This window comes from Rhinolophus sinicus, linkage group LG14, assembly GCF_036562045.2.
Source record: "Rhinolophus sinicus isolate RSC01 linkage group LG14, ASM3656204v1, whole genome shotgun sequence".
Classification (NCBI taxonomy): domain Eukaryota; kingdom Metazoa; phylum Chordata; class Mammalia; order Chiroptera; family Rhinolophidae; genus Rhinolophus; species Rhinolophus sinicus.
This window is the reverse complement of record NC_133763.1, coordinates 35759532-35779936: the sequence shown is the minus strand read 5'-3', so window position 1 is coordinate 35779936 and position 20405 is coordinate 35759532. Positions and strand designations below refer to the sequence as shown.

General features: G+C 37.2%; 1 protein-coding gene across 3 annotated transcripts in view; it reads right to left on the bottom strand.

The window, feature by feature from the left end:
• AGL (amylo-alpha-1,6-glucosidase and 4-alpha-glucanotransferase) overlaps positions 1-14613 on the bottom strand; it is a 70335-nt gene extending 55722 nt beyond the window's left edge. The window contains exons 1-2 of one of the 3 annotated variants that reach the window (XM_019747026.2): positions 14502-14613; positions 13511-13660 (exon numbers count right to left, since the gene is read on the bottom strand). In XM_019747026.2, coding sequence (XP_019602585.2) covers positions 13511-13592 — 82 coding nt within the window. In that variant the 5' untranslated portion in view covers positions 13593-13660; positions 14502-14613. Of the gene's footprint in view, positions 1-13510; positions 13661-13738; positions 14027-14230; positions 14390-14501 lie in introns of those variants that run through there. The other 2 variants (XM_019747024.2, XM_019747025.2) reach the window with 2 other exon arrangements.
• Positions 14614-20405: the final 5792 nt, after the last annotated feature.

Genomic DNA, 20405 nt, shown 5'->3' with positions numbered 1-20405 from the left:
AGAAATATGAATGCTCTGTTTTGCATAGTACAATATGGATAATGTGAGGTCATGCAAGTTCTAGGCATTCATTTAAAAAATATAGTCCAATGATAAATACTATTAACCATATTTCTAGATTGGACTAAAATATGGCTATAAATTTATTCATAGTAAATGCCTTTAGCAAGCAAGAAACAAATAATCCAAATGGAGTTATTAAGTAACTTTGCAAAAATCCGGGGACTCACTTTTACTTTTCACACTGTATAGTGAAACTAATAATTTCTTTCCCAAGTAATAACATACACAAATTTTCCTATAAAGCAATTTGGCATAAATATACTGTTAATTAGGTTTATCTTTTTGACACAATAATTTTTTTTATTAGTTTCAGGTGCACAAAACATGTAATAATTAGAGATTTATCATTTATATCCCTCACACAGTGACAACCCCCCTCCACCCATCCACTATCCCTGACATTGCACAGAGCCATTACATTTCCACTGTCTCTATTCCTAATGCTGTACTTCACTTTTTGTAACTATATATATATTTATATATGTATATATATATATATATACACACACACACACACACATATAAAATTGTAGTTGACATTCATTATTATTCAGCTTCAGCTTCAGGTATACAGTGCAGTGATCAGGCATCTACATCTTCCCTGAGGTTGTCTCCCTCACGAGACAAGCGTCCATCGGATACCCTACAAAATCTTTACATTATTGTGACCCAATAATTTTATATAGACATTTATTTTCTGAAGAGTTAATCAGCAATGTAAACATAGATTATATATAATGATGTTCATCACAGCTGCATTTATTATAATCAAATAAACTGACAAACTAAATATCTAATGATTGAGAATGAGTAAATAAATTGTGGTACAAATTATGGTACAAATTACGGTAGTTTGCTAGCTGGAATACTGTGAATTCATTATAAATTATGTTATCAAAAGCTATTTAATAACATGGCTACTTTTATATTCTATTTTGTTACATTTTATGCATCTATATAGGTTTTTTGAAATCCTTTCTGGATAAAACTATGGCTGAAATGTGGCAGTCAGCAGGGAGGTGGCATTCACACACCATAATACTACAAGCAGTTTTCAAAATTCTTTAGATAGTATAAATCAAGTTTTGTTTTGAAACAAAAAAGCATAGAATAAAGACTTTCTATACATTTCTATACTTTTATTTATTTTTATTTTTAAAAAATATATACATATATTTATATTGGGTAATATTGGGGAACAGTGTGTTTATCCAGGACCCATCATCTCCAAGTCAAGCCATTATTTTCACTCTAATTGTGGAGGGCACAGTGCACTGGCTCATGTGGGAATTGAACCAGTGATGTTGGTGTTATGAGCACTGCGCTCTAACCAACCAGCGGCCTTTTCTATAATTTTATAATTGGGAAATAATTTTTAAATTAGAGCTACAATTATGAAAGGATCGACTGAAAAATAATTGTCCAGTTAATTAAAATTGGAAGTTTTAATACTTAGTGACTGTGAGAATCATAAATATCTACATTTCTCGAAACATCATCAAAATGGCAGCGTGAGGTGAGCCTCTGAAAACTTCCCCTGGAATTTAAAACTAATCGAACAACAATAACTCCACAAAGGACTCCCTGCACAGCAGACAGGCAAGACGAAGAGGCCCACCACTGAATTCACCTAAAGGTGGGTGAATCCCACGAGCAGGAGAGAAGGGAAGGGAGAAGTGCGGAGACGGAGCCGCACGGGCACAGGACACAGACCTAGCTCAGTGCTCCGAGCTCGCTGCTTCCCGGAACTACCGCAGCTGCGGGAGAGGGAAGAACTCGGACTGCTAGGGCTCCGCTTATGGCCCACAGGACTGAGGGGGGCAGCATATAACACAGCTGAACCCAACGCTCACGGCAGAGACCTCGGAGAAAAGACTGAGGGAAAAAGGCTGAAAACAGTGGTTTAAGCCCTCACTGCCGAGCAGAGAACGGAAGCCTTAGGCACTGAGACTAGCCGCCCCCTCCCTACCCTCCCAGAGCTCGCCCTGCCCCCAACTGCCTGGTGCTAGAAGCGGAACAGTAGCAGTGCCAGATCAAAAGAACAGAACATTTGCTGTTCTGAGAACTGTGGACCGCAGACACAGATTCGCAGCCCAACTAGTTCCAGCAAAGTGGAAGCAGGACCTGCTGTGGAAGCAGGACCGGCTGTGGTGGTGGTCGCCGCCATTGCTCTGGGCCACCTCTTACAACTCACCCCGCCCCTGGCCCCACCTATCTGGGCGGATCCCTGCAGGAGTATACAGAACTTCTGAAATATACAGGCTCTGAATCTGGTGCAGGAAGAGCTTTGGAACTTCAAAAGCTCTCTGCATGCCCACCGGGACACTGTGCCCTGTGATCCACGCTAACTATTAACAGAGGAGAAGCCCGTCTCCGAGGGAATCCCCCCATTGTGTGAGAAGCTGGAATAGTGCAGAGAAAACATAGCACTACCGTGTGAGGGAGAAAAAAAGGCTACAGTCGGAGAGAAAATAAAACATTCTACCAACAAGTACTGGAAAACAAAAGAAAGACCTCTTCCTATCAACCTGTTGCAGAAGCCACTCCTGTAGATGTCTAGGAAGAGAAATAATAAATCAGTAATTGCCATGAATAACCAAGGCAACAAGACAGCTCAGAAAGAAAGTGAATAGTCTACAGAAAAGGAACTTAAAGATATGGAAATATGTGAATTAAATAACAGAGAATTCATGATTGCAGTTCTGAAAGAACTCAATGAGATGCAAGAAAACACAGACAGGCAGTCTAATGAACTCAGAAACACAATCAAAGAACAACATGAGCATTTTACAAAAGAGACTGAAATGTTAAACAGAACGATATAGAATTTCTGGAGATTAAGAACTCAATAGAAGAAATTAAGAATGAAATAACCAGCTTAGGTAGTAGAGTTGACCAGATGTAGGAAAGAATCAGTGACATCGAAGACAGAAACCTGGAAATGACATGGATGGAAGCAGAAAGAGACTTGAGACTTAAAAGAAATGAAAGAACTCTATAAGAACTTTCTGACTCCATCAGAAAGAGCAATATAAGAATAATGGGCATACCAGAAGGAGAAGAAAGAGAGAAGGGAACAGAGAATATATTCAAACAAATTGTTGATGAGAACTTCCCAAACTTGTGGACAGAACTGGATCCTCAAATCCAGAATCAAATAGAACACCTAATTACCTCAATCCCAACTGGCCTCTAAGGCACATTGTATTGAAGCTGTCAAAAATCAACAACAAAGACAGAATCCTCAAGGCAGCCAGGGAAAAGAAGACGGTAACCTACAAAGGAAAGCCCATTAGATTATCATCAGATTTTTCAGCAGAAACTCTACAAGCCAGGAGGGAGTGGAACCAAATATTCAAACTATTGAAAGAGAGAAATTATGAGCCAAGAATAATATATCCAGCAAAGATATCCACCTGGATGGTGGCTGATTCGACCACCATCAACAGGGACATTTTGTGGCAACCGGAATATGGGCATGGCTGCAGAAAATGGAATACTCTAAATATCAAACTTTCTTTTACATACACTTAAGGGTAACCACTCAAAAAAAATCCAGAACTGAAATGTATACTGTAATAAAAGAAGAAACAGAGGGGGAAACATCATAGAATACCACCACACAGAAACAACAGACAACAACAAAAAGGCAAAGAAACAATGGAGACACAGCCTTACCAGAAAATTAAAGATAGAATGACAGGAAATCCTCACATATCAATAGTCACCCTAAATGTAAATGGACTAAACACACCAATAAAAAGGCACAGAGTAACAGATTGGATCAAAAAACTAAACCCAACCATATGCTGTCTCCAAGAGACACATCTCGGCTACAAGGACAAGCATAGACTCAAAGTGAAAGGGTGGAAATTGACACTCCAAGCAAATGGTACTCAGAGAAAATCAGGTGTAGCCATAATGATATCAGATGAAACAGACTTCAGGGTGAAAAAGGTAACAAGAGACAAAGATGGACATTTCATAATGGTAAAGGGGACTATACAACAAGAAGACATAACAGTCATCAATATTTATGCCTGGAATCAGGGAGCATCAAAACATACCAAGCAACTAGTAACAGAACTAAAGGGAGAAATTGACCAAAACACAATTATACTAGGGGACTTAAATACATCATTGACAGCTATGGATAGATCATCCAAACAGAAAATAAATAACGAAATAGCAACCCTGAATGACACATTAGATGAAATGGACATAATTGACATATATAGAGCACTTCATCCTAAAACATCAGACTATACATTCTTTTCTAGTGTACATGGAACATTCTCAAGGATAGACCATATGTTGGGACATAAACTCAGCCTCAGCAAATTTAAGAAGATTTAAACCATACCAAGCATATTCTCTGATCACAAGGCTTTGAAATTGGATATCAACTGCAAAAAGAAAGCAGGAAAAAACTCAAACACATGGAGATTAAACAACATACTTTTAAAGAATGACCGGGTCAAAGAAGAAATTAGAGGAGAGATCAAAAGATACATAGAAACAAATGACAATGAAAATACATCCTACCAAATTTTGGGGATGCAGCGAAAGCAGTTTTAAGAGGGAAATTTATATCATTACAGGCCTATCTCAAGAAACAAGAAAAATCCCAAATAAATAACCTTATGTTACACCTTAAAGAACTAGAAAAAGAAGAACAAATGAAACCCAAGGTCAGCAGAAGAAAGGAAATAACAAAAATCAGAGCAGAACTAAATGAAATAGAGAACAAAAAGACAATAGAAAAAATTAATGTGACAAAGAGCTGGTTCTTTGAAAAGATTAACAAAATTGACAAACCCTTGGCTAGACTCACTAAGATAAAAAGAGAAGACACTAATTAACAAAATCAGAAATGAAAAAGGGGAAGTTATCACGGACACCACAGAAATACAAAGGATCATCCAAGAATACTATGAAGGACTATATGCCACCAAATTCAATAACCTAGAAGAAATGGACAAGTTCTTAGAAACATATAGCCTTCCAAGGCTGAACCATGAAGAACTGGAAAATCTAAACAGACCGATCACCAGTAACGAAATTGCATCAGTCATCCAAAACCTTCCCAAAAGCAAAAGTCCGGGACCAGATGGCTTCACTAGTGAATTCTACCAAACCTTCAAAGAGGATCTAATACCAATCCTGCTCAAACTCTTCCAAAAAATTGAAGAAGAGACAGTACTCCCTAACTCATTTTATGAGGCCAACATTACCCTGATACCAAAACCTGGTAAGGTCAACACAAAAAAAGAAAACTACAGACCAATATCTCTGATGAATACAGATGCAAAAATCCTAAACAAAATTCTAGCAAATCGAATACACAATGCATTAAAAAGATTATTCATCACGACCAAGTGGGGTTCATCCCTGGGGTACAAGGATGGTTCAACATCCGCAAATCCATCAATGTGATACATCACATAAACAAAATAAAGGACAAAAATCATATGATTATATCAATTGATGCAGAAAAAGCATTTGACAACATACAACATTCATTTATGATTAAAACATTGAATAAAATAGGAATACAAGGAAAATACCTTAACATAATAAAGGCCATATATGACAAGCCCTCGGCTAATCTCATAATTAATGGTGAAAAACTGAAGCCCTTTGCCCTACGTTCAGGAACACGACAGGGCTGTCCCCTATCACCTCTGCTTTTCAACATAGTATTGGAAGTCCTTGCCAGAGCAATCAGCAAGAGAAAGAAATAAAAGGCATCCAAATTGGGAATGAAGAAGTTAAATTATCACTCTTTGCAGATGACATGATGCTATATATAGAAAACCCTAAAGACTCCACCAAAAAGCTATGAGAAACAATAAACGAATACAGTAAAGTTGCTGGCTACAAAATCAACATACAAAAGTCCATTGCTTTCCTATATACTAACAATGAAATCTCAGAAAAAGAAATAAAAAAACAATTCCTTTTGCAATTGCAGCAAAAATAATAAAATATCTAGGAATAAACTTAACCAAGGATGTGAAGGCCCTATACGCTGAAAACTGTAAGACATTTTTGAAAGAAATTGAAGAAGACACAAAGAAATGGAAAGACATTCCGTGCTCATGGATTGGAAGAATCAACATAGTTAAAATGGCCATATTACCCAAAGCAATATACAGATTTAATGCAATCCCCATCAAAATCCCAATGGCATTTTTTAAAGAAATAGAACAAAAAATCATCAGATTTGTTTGGAACCACAAAAGATCCCGAATAGCCAAAGCAATCTTAAGAAAAAAGAACAATACTGGAGGTATCACACTCCCTGACTTTAGCTTGTACTACAGGGCTACAATAATCAAAACAGCATGGTATTGGCAGAAAAACAGACACATAGACCAATGGAATAGAATTGAGAACCCAGAAATAAAACCACATAAATATGGACAGATAATTTTTGACAAAGAAGCTAAAAACATACAATGGAGGAAAGACAGCCTCTTCAATAAATGGTGCTGGGAGAATTGGATAGCCACGTGCAAAAGAATGAAACTGGACTGCTATCTGTCACCATGTACCAAAATTAATTCAAAATGGATCAAAGACTTAAGCATAAGACCTGACACAATCAACTGCATAGAAGAAAAGATAGGTACTAAAACTATGGACCTTGGGTTCAAAGAGCATTTTATGAATTGGACTCCAAAGGCAAGGAAAGTAAAAGCTAAAATAAACGAACGGGACTATATGAAACTTAAAAGCTTCTGTACAGCAAAAGAAACCATCGGACAAATAAAGAGGCAACCAACTGAATGGGAGAAGATTTTTGCAAACAGTGCCTCCGATAAGGGGCTAATACCCAAAATATACAAGGAGCTCATGAAACTCAACAAGAAAAAAAAAAAAGCAACCCAATTGAAAAATGGGCAGAGGACCTGAAGAGACATTTCTCCAAAGACGGCGTACAAATGGCAAATAGACATATGAAAAAATGCTCAACATCACTAATCATCAGAGAAATGCAAATAAAAACCACAATGAGATATCACCTCACCCCAGTTAGAATGGCCATCATCAACAAGACAAATAGTAACAAGTGTTGGAGAGGCTGTGGAGAAAAAGGAACCCTCATACACTGTTGGTGGGAATGCAGACTGGTGCAGCTGCTATGGAAGGCAGTGTGGAGGTTCCTCAAAAAATTACGAATAGAATTACCATATGACCCAGCAATCCTCTGCTGGGTATCTACCCAAAAAATCTGAAAACATTTATACATAAAGACACGTGTGCTCCAATGTTCATTGCAGCTTTGTTTATGGTGGCCAAGACATGGAAACAACCAAAATGTCCTTCGATAGATGAATGGATAAAGAAGTTGTGGTATATATACACAATGGAATACTATTCGGCGGTAAGAAAAGATAATAAGGAACATTTGTGACAACATGGATGGATCTTGAGAGTGTAACGCTGAGCGAAAAAAGTCAGACAGAAAAAGCAGAGAATCATATGATTTCACTGATGTGTGATATATAAACCAAAAACAATAAAAGAACAAGACAAACAAATGAGAAACAAAAAATAGACACAGACAATAGTTTAGTGGTTACCAGAAGGAAAGCGGGGTGGGGGGTGGGAGATGAGGGTAAGGGTGATGGAAGGAGAACTGACTCTGGGTGGTGAACACACAATGGAATTTATAGATGATGTAATACAGAATTGTACAACTGAATTTTGTAATGTAATTTTACTAACAATTGTCACCCCAATGTATTAAAAAAATTTTGTAATGTAATTTTACTAACAATTGTCACCCCAATAAATTTTTAAAAAATCTACATTTCTGCAAGAATGATTAAATTCATTACAGAAGAAATGGTGTCATTTTGAACCAGTACAAATATCAGAGATTAACTTTCTGAGCATATTTAAACAACCTGTCCCTGTTCAGTTTATACAAATATTGTTTTTCTCATTACACAAGGATTCACAGAACCTATAGTACAAAGGTTAAAACTCATCCAAAATTTCTAAAGCAGTATTTGGACCAGCCTTCTGCCTTCAGAAAAAATGACAAGCATTCTCCAAATAGGAACATTTATTTATATAACACGCATGTATGATGATTTAATAGACTATGCAAATTATAAAACACAAAAATAAGGGTAAGATATATTTAATATTTTAAATAACTAATTTTATGTATTGATAGATGGAAAGATCTTTTAGCTCTCACTAAAAACTGATACTGATAATATCTGTCGTGGAAGCAATGTGATTAAATAAATTTCATTAGTTTTAAACATCTTGTGATAAAGTAATTTAAAGAGTCCCAGTTCTGTTTATTTTGATACTTGTTGTAATGACCTCAGGTTTGAAAAACTACCACACAAAGATACCCATGTCCAAATGGAAGAAATTCTTGGTGGCTATGTCTACTAATCCATGACATTACCTTTTCAATCCCATTCACAAATTATGTAAAAATTTTTGTTGAAATGCGCTAGGAAATATATATTTTCTCTGACATATATCAATTGTTTTAACAAGCTAATCAGAAGACGTTCTATATTTATATAGTAAACAGATGATTTGAAAACCAACAAATCCTTTATTTGGAAGATTTTAAACCGATTAGAAATTTTTGTTAATTTTTTAAAGTGGGCATATTATTAATTTAATATGGGTAAAATTATTAATGTTGGAATGTTACTAAAATCATTATTCATATTCATATTACCCATATAATATGGGTAAAATCATTAATGATGGAAATGTTACTAAAAATACATATTCAACATGCTCTTGCTATAGCAAGAGTCAGCAAACTATATCCAGCCTACTATCTGTTTCTAGAAAGTATTACTGGAACACAGCCACATCCATTCATTTATGTACTGTTGTCTATGGCTGCTTCATGGTACAGTAACTGCAACAGAATGTATATGGACTGTAAAGCTGAAAATATTTGCTTTGTGAAACTTTACAGGAAAAAAAGTGCTGAATTAATCTCTATAGCATCAATTTCCATCAAAAAATCAGTCAGCTTTCTCACTGATGTTTACCTGTGAGTTAAATTGTGTTTATTTTTTCTAAAAATATTTTTCTGAATATATTTTCTAAGTTTCATACTATTGAAAAGTACATGTCATTCCGGAAATGGACACATTTCAAACAGCAAACTTCAAATGCTATATAACTCATCTGTAAGTTTGACAACCTCTTAGGTAAAAGAGGCATTTATGGCTACTCTACCATAAATTATACAATACATAGCCTTTACAATACAAAATCTTGTATCTTTACAATACTTTGTATTGTAAAGACTCTACTAGTTAAGATAACATAAGTTGTATCTCTACTTAACCTGGCTTAGGTAATAGTGTAATTCATGACAACATACTGCAAGCAAAGCAGTGATGGTGTGACTGTTAACCCCTTCTAGACCTACAACACCCACTCTTTCCTCAAAACATGTATTTTTGTTTATAACTCATCTGACATACAAACTGAAAGTACCAATAGCAACTCATGTATCAGCAAAATTTACTTTTTATAAACAAATATAGATGGGGGGGGAGAGAGAAAGAGGAGGAGGAGGGGGGAGGAGACAAAAAAGAAGACAGATCCTATAGTTTCTTTCTATACCCAATAGATAGATCAGCGCATACTCCCAAGGGTACATATAGACACTCTGTGGACCTCTAATGAAAGTCCCTGAAACTAAAATTCTAATATACAGTACGTGAAACATCAGAATACCTAGAGTATGTCAGATTCCATAATTAATTGCACAGTTTGCTAAAATTAGCTGAGGTCCTAGCAGTACATGGTGTAGCTATCTTATTCCTCCTCCTAACACTAGGAATACTTGACTCAGATTAGCCATATTAGGCAACTAGCAAGACAATGATTAAACTATTATTGTAAACTATAAGTTTTTCTATTTTGTTCCTTCCACCCAATTTACATAGAATTGAGCTCCTAATCAAGGAATCTTTATAAATATTTTCTGTAAAAAGAAAATAAAAACTGGGCCGGCCCAGTGGCTCAGGCAGTTAGAGCTCCGTGCTCCTAACTCCGAAGGCTGCCGGTTCAATTCCCACAGGGGCCAGTGGGCTCTCAACCACAAGGTTGCCAGTTCAATTCCTCGAGTCCCACAAGGGATGGTGGGCTGCACCCGCTGCAACTAGCAATGGTAACTGGACCTGGAGCTGAGCTGCGCCCTCCACAACTAAGACTGAAAGACAACAACTTGAAGCTGAACGGCACCCTCCACAACTAAGATTGAAAGGACAACAACTTGACTTGGAAAAAAGTCCTGGAAGTATACACTGTTCCCCAATAAAGTCCTGTTCCACTTCCCCAATAAAATCTTTAAAAAAAAAAAAAAAAAGTAAAAACTGAAATTTGACCAATCTATATAAAGGATGGAAGGATTCCAGGTTTTGGGAGTACTGATTTTCTTCATTATTCTGCCACTAAATAAGATAGGAAATACAGGGAAAGGTTATGATTTGGCTAAGAAAGATGATTATTTAGTCTTGTACTTGTTGCATTAGAAGAATCTATAGATATTAGCTTCAAAAATAGGAAAGAATCCTTCTTAAGGAAAAGTAAAGAAGGGCTTTGTGACCAACTAAAAATGAAGGAACTAAAAATTGCCAGAGATTTTTTTCTACACTAAATTAGTCCTATGAATTTTAAAATATCTCATATTCTGTCCCCACTTTTTCAACTCTGATGTATCCCTTATCTCTAACCAAGCATGCTTTTAAAATAGCCTCTTCAATGACTTCTTGTATCCAACGATCCTTCTCTTCATCTTTCACATTACAATTATCTTCTAAAATACTATGACTACATCATTACTATACAAAACTTTCTACATATTCCCATTTATATTTTGGATGAATTTACTGATTTTAACTAGAGTTACGGAGTAAACCACATCATTTTTTATTTTATAAACCCCTCACAATCCCGTCTTCAAATAGCTTGGATGAATTTACAAATTTACAATTTTTGTTAGCTTTAACTGGCATTTTTTGTAATCAATCAGCAAGGGTGTATTAACTGTTGTACACTGCACTAGGTCTGTGATACTGTCCCTATTCTTAGATCTTAAACTCTAGCTGGACACTGTAAGACTTACGAGTTTTTAGACACTGCTACATTGTTCAGCACTTAACTACCCACTGTGTAATCGAAAATCAAAGAAAGCAGATAATAAAAAATTACGGAAAGACTTCATGGAGGAGGTGGAATTTTAGCTGCAAGTTGAGATGTAGGCAATACACAGAATGATAGTAAGAGGATTTAATAGATATGGAGGAATCTGACAGTAGTGGAGGTGTGAGGACAAGCATGAGAAAAGCGCCTGGGGAGAGAATTCACAGGGTAACTGTAAAGATGTAGGACACTAATAATGGGGGACAATGACATACAATCTTGTTACAAAATAGTCATGGGATATAAAGTACAGCATAAGGAATGTAGTTAATAATATTGTAATAACTATGTATGATGCCAGGTAGGTACTAGATCTATCTGGGGATCACTTTGTAAGTTATAAAATGTCTAACCACTATGCCGCACACCTGAAACTAATATAATATTGTACGTCAACTGTAATTGAAAACTTTAAAAAATTAAAATAAAGAAAAAGAGATGCAATCTTGGCTAGGGAAGGTGGATTCCATTACAGAACGTCTTGGAAGCCAGACAAAGGTGTTTAAATTTGACTTTACAGACACCAATTAATAAAAAGGGAAGAGATGGAATAGGAAGATTATTCTAGCATCCATACTCAGGCATTTGGAAGAGACAGAAAGACAGGCAAGCAGAGATATTCGGAAAGAAATGACAGGGGTTAAAGAGAGATTGCAGTTACAGAGAATAAATCACCAAAGAGGAGTACAAAGTTTCTAGCCTTGGAAACTATGAAAATGGAGAATCACTAAAGTAAACAGGAAAGCTGAGAAATAAAGAAGATTTGAGAATGGGAAGTAGATCGTTGTGGACATGTACGATTTAAGCATATCCAAGTGGAGCTATCCTAAGGCCATTCTATAGCACAATACTGGGATGAAGCCAAGAATCCAGAGCAGGAATAGATAGGTATGTGATCTTTCAATGCCTTATAGCTATTTAAGGATTTAAAGCCATACGTTATTAATTTCGAGCCTCAAAGCACAGTCAGGGAGAAGAGCAGAAATTAACACCTTCACTTCACAAATAAAGGAATTAATGTTTAGAATTAATGTGACTTGCCCAAAGTCAAACAATTTGTTAGCAGTAAAGCCAGGAAAATTCTAGTTCCCTACTCTTGCCATTAGAATCGCCAGCTTCCAAAAAACAAGTAGAGGAGCTCAAGGCCCTTCTTCCAAAAGGAGTCATCAGTATGAAGACAACAGCTGAAGCCATGAGAATGCATAATTCTTTGAGGGCAGAACAGAAAAATAAAAAGGGATTCCTCGCAGATATACACAATTGAAATGTGGAAGGAAGAGAGTACACCACCAGGACTACTCAAGAGGGTAGGAAAAGAACCCAAAACAGAAAAGTGCAGAGTCAGGAAAGCCAAAAATGGAGTAAGTACTCAGTGATCTCAAATGCCAAAGTTGGAAGAAGATGAAAAATTGACATGGAGGTGACACATTTGATGGCTGAAATATTTTTGAAAATTTAACTCGAGATACTGGGGGGAAAAATTCCTGCAAAATGTTTACTACTACCAATATCCATTTGGTACACTAATAAAAGGGATTGCATTTTATTTTTCATACATGAACTTCTACTTCACAAGTCATATTAACAAAAATGAGTGTGGAATATTTCCAAAGTAGGAAAATTTAAAAATCTAAGGAAATAAAGCATCTATTTAATTAGTCTTATAGAAGTATAATTTGATCTTTTAAATCACAGCTCAAATACATATCAACATAATTTGATCAGTTATTTCACTTTTTATTTGGCAAAAAATATTTTCAGCTTTTACCTTTCTCCATATTTGAGAGGCTTTTCATAATCATAAGTAACTTATTTTTTCTGTGATCTATTTTGCTAATTCAAAATTCCAGTAAAGGAAGAGTAAGAGCTATAAATAACTAAAACTATAGCTATGCCCAAAATAAAATTACATATGAAGCAATTTACATTTTAATAACAAATGCTAGTAGAAATAATATGGTCAATCTTCTGACCATATATGCAACTCGTCTTAAGTGGAAGTTAGCATGCAAAGAAAAGTGGCCTCTTTTATCCCTTTTCTAACATGACTGATACAAAACATTTTCAAATAAAATCAACTTTCATTAGTAATATTTTTAGAACACAGCACAGTGTTTGCACAAACTGAGTTTAGTAAACTCCTTGGAAATTAAATTCATCTTAAAGTTTTAAAAAATTTAATATGACAATGAATTAAAAATTTTAAAGACTGCTAATCAAATAACTTGCTACTGACCTTGTTCAAGTCTGAAGAGGGTCTTTTCCAGCTTTTCCATTTCGTTCAGAAGTAAAATTCTAATCTGTTTACTGTGTCCCATTTTGGCTTCTGGAGAATTTGAAGTTTTGCAGAAGAATTAAAAGAACTCTGAAATCCAATGAGTTACCCCTATGAAACAAACAAAAAAGTTAAGATAAACAAAATAACTATTATCTTAAATTCTCTAAGGCTGGCAGCTGCACTTACATGTTCTAAATGTGTTTTAATCCTAGCAGAGCAAACTAACAAAAAAAAGGAATCTTATAAACAAGACCAGAGAAGGCAAGTTGACAGTTGTTTCCACACTTCAAGCACAGTATGACCAAAGCAAAAATTCTGTTATTACAGATTCGTACAATTAAAACAAAAACCAAAAATTCTAAAGTAGCCTCAGAGAAAAATAGTATGTATTGGAAAGCACGGAGTTGGGTTAGGGGGTAAAATTCCCAGTCCCGAGCCAACCGGCGTTGAAGACTCCAAATGACACTTCTGCTTACAGGAGATTAATTAGCCTGCTCCAAGATAACAGGTGGGACATCTCCGCATTCCCAAATTCGGGTCGGAAGCCACCAATGGGGAGATGGGAACAGAGGAAAGCAGTTGTTACCCCTGGAATAGCTGCCCCAGACATAGAATGTACAGACTGAGCTATAGATAGAAGGCATTTCCCCAGAGGCCAGCGGCATTCCTCGCACTTACACCGAGCAAGTTATACGTGCGGCTCCTGGGACACTGCAGGACCCGAGACCCTGGTGTTAAAGTCAGGAGGGGACGAGAAGAAAGGAAACGGGAAGAAAGGCAGGCTGCCCAGGCGCAGCAAGAAGCCCCAAACTAGAAGGGCCGGGCGCCGTGAAGGGCAAAGGGAGGGGCGGCGGAAGCGGGACGGGCCGGGCCGCTCGGGGAGTGGCAGAGAACTTCCCCGTGACTCCGCCTCCAGTCGGTCCCCGCGGAGACCCTCGACCCCACCCACCTGGCGTGGAGCGTGCCAGCCCCGGGTGGCCGCGCAAGCCCAGCCAGCCCGCTTCCGGAGGCTCTGCACCCGCTGACTGTAACCGCTAGTCTCGCGAGAGCGTGGGAGCCGCTGGCCGGGGTCTGGGAGGCGGCTGCGCCGGGCAGCCCGCGGCTCTTCTCTCGGAGCGACGGGGGCGCGGCCGCCGCGGGGCGCCGCTCCTTGTCTGCCTGCGAGCATTTGAATATTAACACGCTGCGCTGGAAGGCTGTCGTTTTCTGGAACGGCTGAGTGGTGCGACGCTAGCGACCTGGCGTCCGGTGCCATCTCTCCCACGACGTATTTTGTGTCTTTCCATTAATTTTTTTTAAAATTTAAGTTTGTCCGTGGCCTAAATTTACTTATCTTAAATTCTCTGAGCCTTGGTTTCCCGTGCGTCAAATAAGGGGCCTGGCTCCTGTCTCTGATAGTCCATCCTTCACGTGTCCAGCATCTCTTGTCCTAACACAGACAGGGCACATCTTCAATGAAGCTGCGAAAGGACTAGGAAGATGAAGTGTGGCCAGCGTACAAACAATTCAGTGTGAATACTTGTGTTTGCAGTGCTGGTTGTACCTCATGTACACTGTATAGATCTGAATAGCGTCTGAAATGAAGGATCTATATTGCCTGCAGCTGCACATATTTTAAGCCAGAAATTGGTGCGTGGTCCAGATGCCTAAGAGATTTTATGCCTGAGGGGAAAACAAAACCCATCTTCCAGAGCTTTTTGAGGGCACCTAATAATAGTGAGAAAATTGATAAAAGGCTTGGAGTTTGGCAAAGGCTCTTATTTTGTTTGTTGTAGGTTTAAGAATAGTAACTGGTTAAAAACTAAAGATACTAGGCTACCAGTTGGCTCAGTGGTTGGAGCACAGTGCTCATAACACCAAGGTCGCTGGTTCCATTCCCACATGGGCCAGTGAGCTGCGCCCTACACAACTAGATTGAAAAAACAATGACTTGACGTCCTGGAAAAACACACCTTCCCCAATAAGAAAAAAAAATCTAAAGATACTGGGTGACCAATTGGCTCGGTGGTTGGCGTGTGGTGCTCTTAACACCAAGACCGCTGGTTGGAGTCCCACATGGGCCAGTGAGCTGCACCCTCCACAACTAGATGGAAAAAACAATCACTTGACATCCTGGAAAAACACACCATTATTCCCCAATTAAAAAAACAAACAAACAAACAAAAAAAAAAAACCCTAAAGATACTGAAATACTTGTTTCAGTAGATTTCTGACAATGGCTAGTTGCAAACGGTCCAAAACTGAGTCTGGGAACCCACAACTCATTTATTCATTCAACTAACATTTAGTGAGCACTTATTATTTGCCAGGCACGTAGGTGCTGAGGACACAGCACTGAAAGCAAGTCTCTGTCCCCATGGAACTACATTTTATTGGTGGTAGGCAGATAAATTTAATTCATAAATTATATGAGAAAAAAGGCTGTGAGAACTAAAGCAGAGAAGGAGAACTGGAGGAGGGAAGTTGGCAATTCCAAATACAATAGTCAGTAAAGGACTTCCTGGCAAGTTGACGTTTGATCCCAGAGAAAGAAGAAAGAGCATATCCATGGAGGGTTTCATACAGAGCTACAGGAAACACAAAGGCTCTGAGGTAGGAGCATGCTTGGTGAATTCAAGGAGGTGCTGTAGCTGAGGGAAGAAGGGAGTGGTAATAAATTAGGTTAGATGTGGTGGGTGGCCAGATTTTGTAAGGCTTTGTAGGTCATTGCAAGGACTTGGGCTTTTACTCTAGGGAAGAGATCCACTGGAGGATTTTGAACAGAGTTGTGCCATAATCCGATTGCCCTTTTAAAAGGATCACCCTACAACTTTATAAGGAATAGCTAATGAAATTGTAGGGAGTGGTGAGGAAGGAAGGAAGAGAACAGTTAGGAAGCTATTTAAAGTACCCAAGCTAGGGCTGGCTGGTTAGGTCAGTTGGTTAGAGTGCAGTGCTCGTAACATGGGGGTTGCCAGTTAGATTCCCACATGGGCCAGTGAGCTGTGCCCTTCACAACGAGATTGAAAACAACAACTTGACTTGGAGCTGATGGGTCCTGGAAAAACACACTGTTCCCCAATATCCCTCAATAAAAATTAAAGAAAAAACAAAAAAAAAAAACCCTCAGCTGTTTGGAACATGAGCCAACATATTAAAATAAATAAATAAAATACCCAAGCTAGAGATGCGTCGTGTGTGTGTGTGTGTGTGTGTGTGTGTGTGTGTGTGTGTGTGTGAAAAGTAGGAATAGCAATGAAAGGGGTGAGAAGTTGTCGAATTATGGAAGTATTTTGAAGGTAGAGTCTACACAATTTGCCGATGGACAGAAAGGAATCAAGGATGATTCTAAGGTTTTTATTCTGAGCACTCAGAACTTTACTGTCCAATAGAAATATAATGTGCCACATAGGTGATTAAAAATTTTCAAGTCAGCACATCAAAAAAAGGAAAAAGGAATAGGTGAAATTAATTTTAATAGTATGTTTTACTTAGTACATCTAGAACGTATTTTAACATGCAATCAATATAAAAAGTTACTAATGAGATATTTCAGATTCTTTTTTTGTACTAAGTCTTTAAAATGTGGCATGTATTTTACATTTCCATCATGTGTCAATTCCAAAAGCTACATTTCAGGTCCTTGATAGCTTCACGTGGCTAGTGGCTACCGTATGAACAGTGTAGAAGAAGCTGCCATTTAATGAGAGGAAGAAAAGGGAGCAAGCAGGATTGGAGGGAAAAATTCAGGAGTTTGGTTGTAGACTGTCAACAATCAAGTGAAGAAGCCTGTCCACTTGTTTGAAATGACTGTCAGACATCTAAGTGGAGAGATTGAGTTTATCTTTTGCAGCCCTGGTAGTGCTTTTCAAATTGTGAGTCATAACACACTGAGGGTTGTAAAACCATTTTTTTGTAGTTGCAAGCAACAGGTTTTAAAATAAAACAGGAAAGGTCTGAATGCATTGCATCTGATAAGGGTATTATTTCATAAAACTTCTGTTTCTCTTACTATATTTTGATGTATTATTGGGTCATGTATTCCTACTGGGGTCATGGTTAAAAGGAAGTTTGAGAGCCACTGCTCTAGAAGGTGTGCTGTATAAAATTTATGATTTATAATTCGTGATTATGAAATGGTGCCTGGGTTTGAATTCCAGCTCTACAATTAACTAGCTGTGAAACTTTGGAAGATATGTAACCTCTTCGTGCTTTGGTTTTTCCAACTGTAAAATAGGGATAAAAATAGTGTCTACTTAAATGAGGACCTAGAATTGTTCCTGATACATACCAAGTATTTGTGTCAGTACAAATATTAGAGCAGAGTGGGACCCCACCAGGTTGTGAAACACAGTTCATATTTGTGTTTGTCTTCAGGCTCTCCTTTCCATATCCCCTTCCACTTTCAGTCTCGTCACACTGTCCTCCTGTTGATCACTGTTTTCCAGAGCTCCAAAATTAGCCTTTCCTGCTGTCCTTCCTCCAGCAAAACTCTCACTGTAGTCATGTCCAATATTTCAACCAGAAATACAGGGTAAAACAGATTGATGAAACAAATTCCTTTAGTAGTGAATTATTCTTACATAAATGCTTAAACTTTAAAAGAAGATTTGTTAATTCAAATGACCTTAATTTTGAAGATTTCATATTGTGAAAAAAAGTGAAGAATGTTAAGTAATGGAAATATTACGATTTAATGTGATGTGCCTCCAAGATTAATTTTACAAGCACATAGAAAAAGAAAGTCACGAGCTATTTGTGAAGTTCTTGAAATGTCAATGAATTTACAGTCTAGGGCTACAGTGGTACCACAAATAGCCATCATTTTGGTGAACATTTGTCGTGTGTCTGTCTTGTGCACAACTGAGATCTATATATAGATATCTACATATATATGCATATATATGCATATATATATATATATAATATGCATATATATACATACTCTGTATACATACATATATATGTATATACATACACAATAATCTCAATGCTGGAGTTTTCAGGAGAAAAATCTCCTTGAGGGACATCTGATGGATAATCTCAGCTATTCGGCAGTGACTCTAGTGTTTTCTAAAACATTTCTAAAACATTGATATTAATGCACTTGGGGAGTGGGAAAAGGGCTGCAGTCAGAAGGGGCTTTCTTCAGGTTTGTTTGTGTATGTATGTATATGTTTTCTGAAAGGAAGGGATTATTTGGGGTATTATTTATAGTTAGGTTCCAATTCTGTGATTTTTTTTTTGAGTCTGAAGTAGACAGGGCTGCCTTATTTGGTTTTTATACTCTTATGCATTTTCTGTGTATTTTATTTTGTAACGATTATGTACCAACATTATTCATAATTTTTGTTTGTAAAATTCGGAATCGCAGTTCCAAATTCCCTTTTAAACTGAACTATTTATTCTGTACTTTTTGAAATATCCAGAGAGAGCCAGTGAAGAGAGGGAAGATAGAAAAAGAAATAGAGTTAAAGTGGATATGATGGTATAGAGGTATGGAAAATCAGACAGAGATTTTTCAAAAAGGAGATACTACAACATAAAGAAAATGGATTTTAGAGAGAAACAAATCTCAGATTAGTTTTAATCTCTCTGAATCACAATTGTTTCACCCATGAAATGGAGAGAACATCTCATTTGAAGGGTTGATGTGAAGATTAGATGAGATATTAAAAGCATTTAAAGTGTCTATTACAGCACTTAGCGAATATTAGGCTTCTAATAAATTATAGCCTAAAAAAAGAGGGGGTGATAGCTAGTTGTCTTTGCTGGGTCAACGATGGCAGTCAGACAAATCAGATGAAGAAGAAGCTTCCAGGATGTGGCAGAGACAAAAGACATAATCAAAAGGTCTCTTACCTCTGTTCTAAGCCCATTACATATACTAACTCAATTCCCAAAACACCACTATTATTACTCCAATTTAAAGATAAGGAAGCCAAGTCCTTAAGATTGAGCAACTTGTTTAAGGTCACATAGCAAGCAAGTGGAAGAATGGGATTTGAATTCCATTCTCAGTGATTTTGTTCAATAAACTAAACCTGAAGGCACTGATGTTATCCCCATGGCCTTACCTTTACCATTCAGTAAAGGTTTATAAATGGAAGTTAGATGTTGCAGACGTTATATATGGCTGTGTCAACAGTGAGTTTGTTTTCTGTTTTCTAGGAACATCCTGGCCAATCTAAAACTGAGTCATTTCAGCACAGCTCCTTCAGGAAATCTTTCCCTGACTTGTCCTCCTCCCATGGGTCTGGGTTACATGCTCCTCCTTCATGCTCCTTTGGTGTATGATACGTGGTATCATGTTTGATGACTGCCTTTTTGCTTTTCTTCTTCATCCATTAGAGTCCTTGAGGCAGAGTTGTAAAATTATTTACACTTTTTAGATATACAAGAAAACTGTATTTATTCATTTTTAAAAATTTAAATAAACTTTTAATTTTAGAATAGTTTTAGAGTTAAGAAAATAGTTGCAGAGAGAAAACAGAAAGGTTCCATATACTTGCACCCAGTTTCCCCAATTGTGAACATCTTAAAATAGTATGATACATTTGTTACAATTAGTGAACCAATATTGACACATTATTATTAACTATAGTCCATAGTTTTTCCAATTTCCTTTGTTTTTACCTAATGTCCTTTTTCTGTTCTAGGATCCCATTAGGATACTACATTACATGGAGTCATCATGTCTCCTTAGTCTCCTCTTGGCTGTCGCAGTTTCTCAGACTTCCTTTGTTGTTGTTTTTAATTTATTTTATTGAGATATAATTGACATATAGCATGGTGTAAGTTTAAGGTATATAATGTGTAGATTTAATATATTTATATGCTGCAATATGATTACCAGTGTAGATTTAGCTAACAT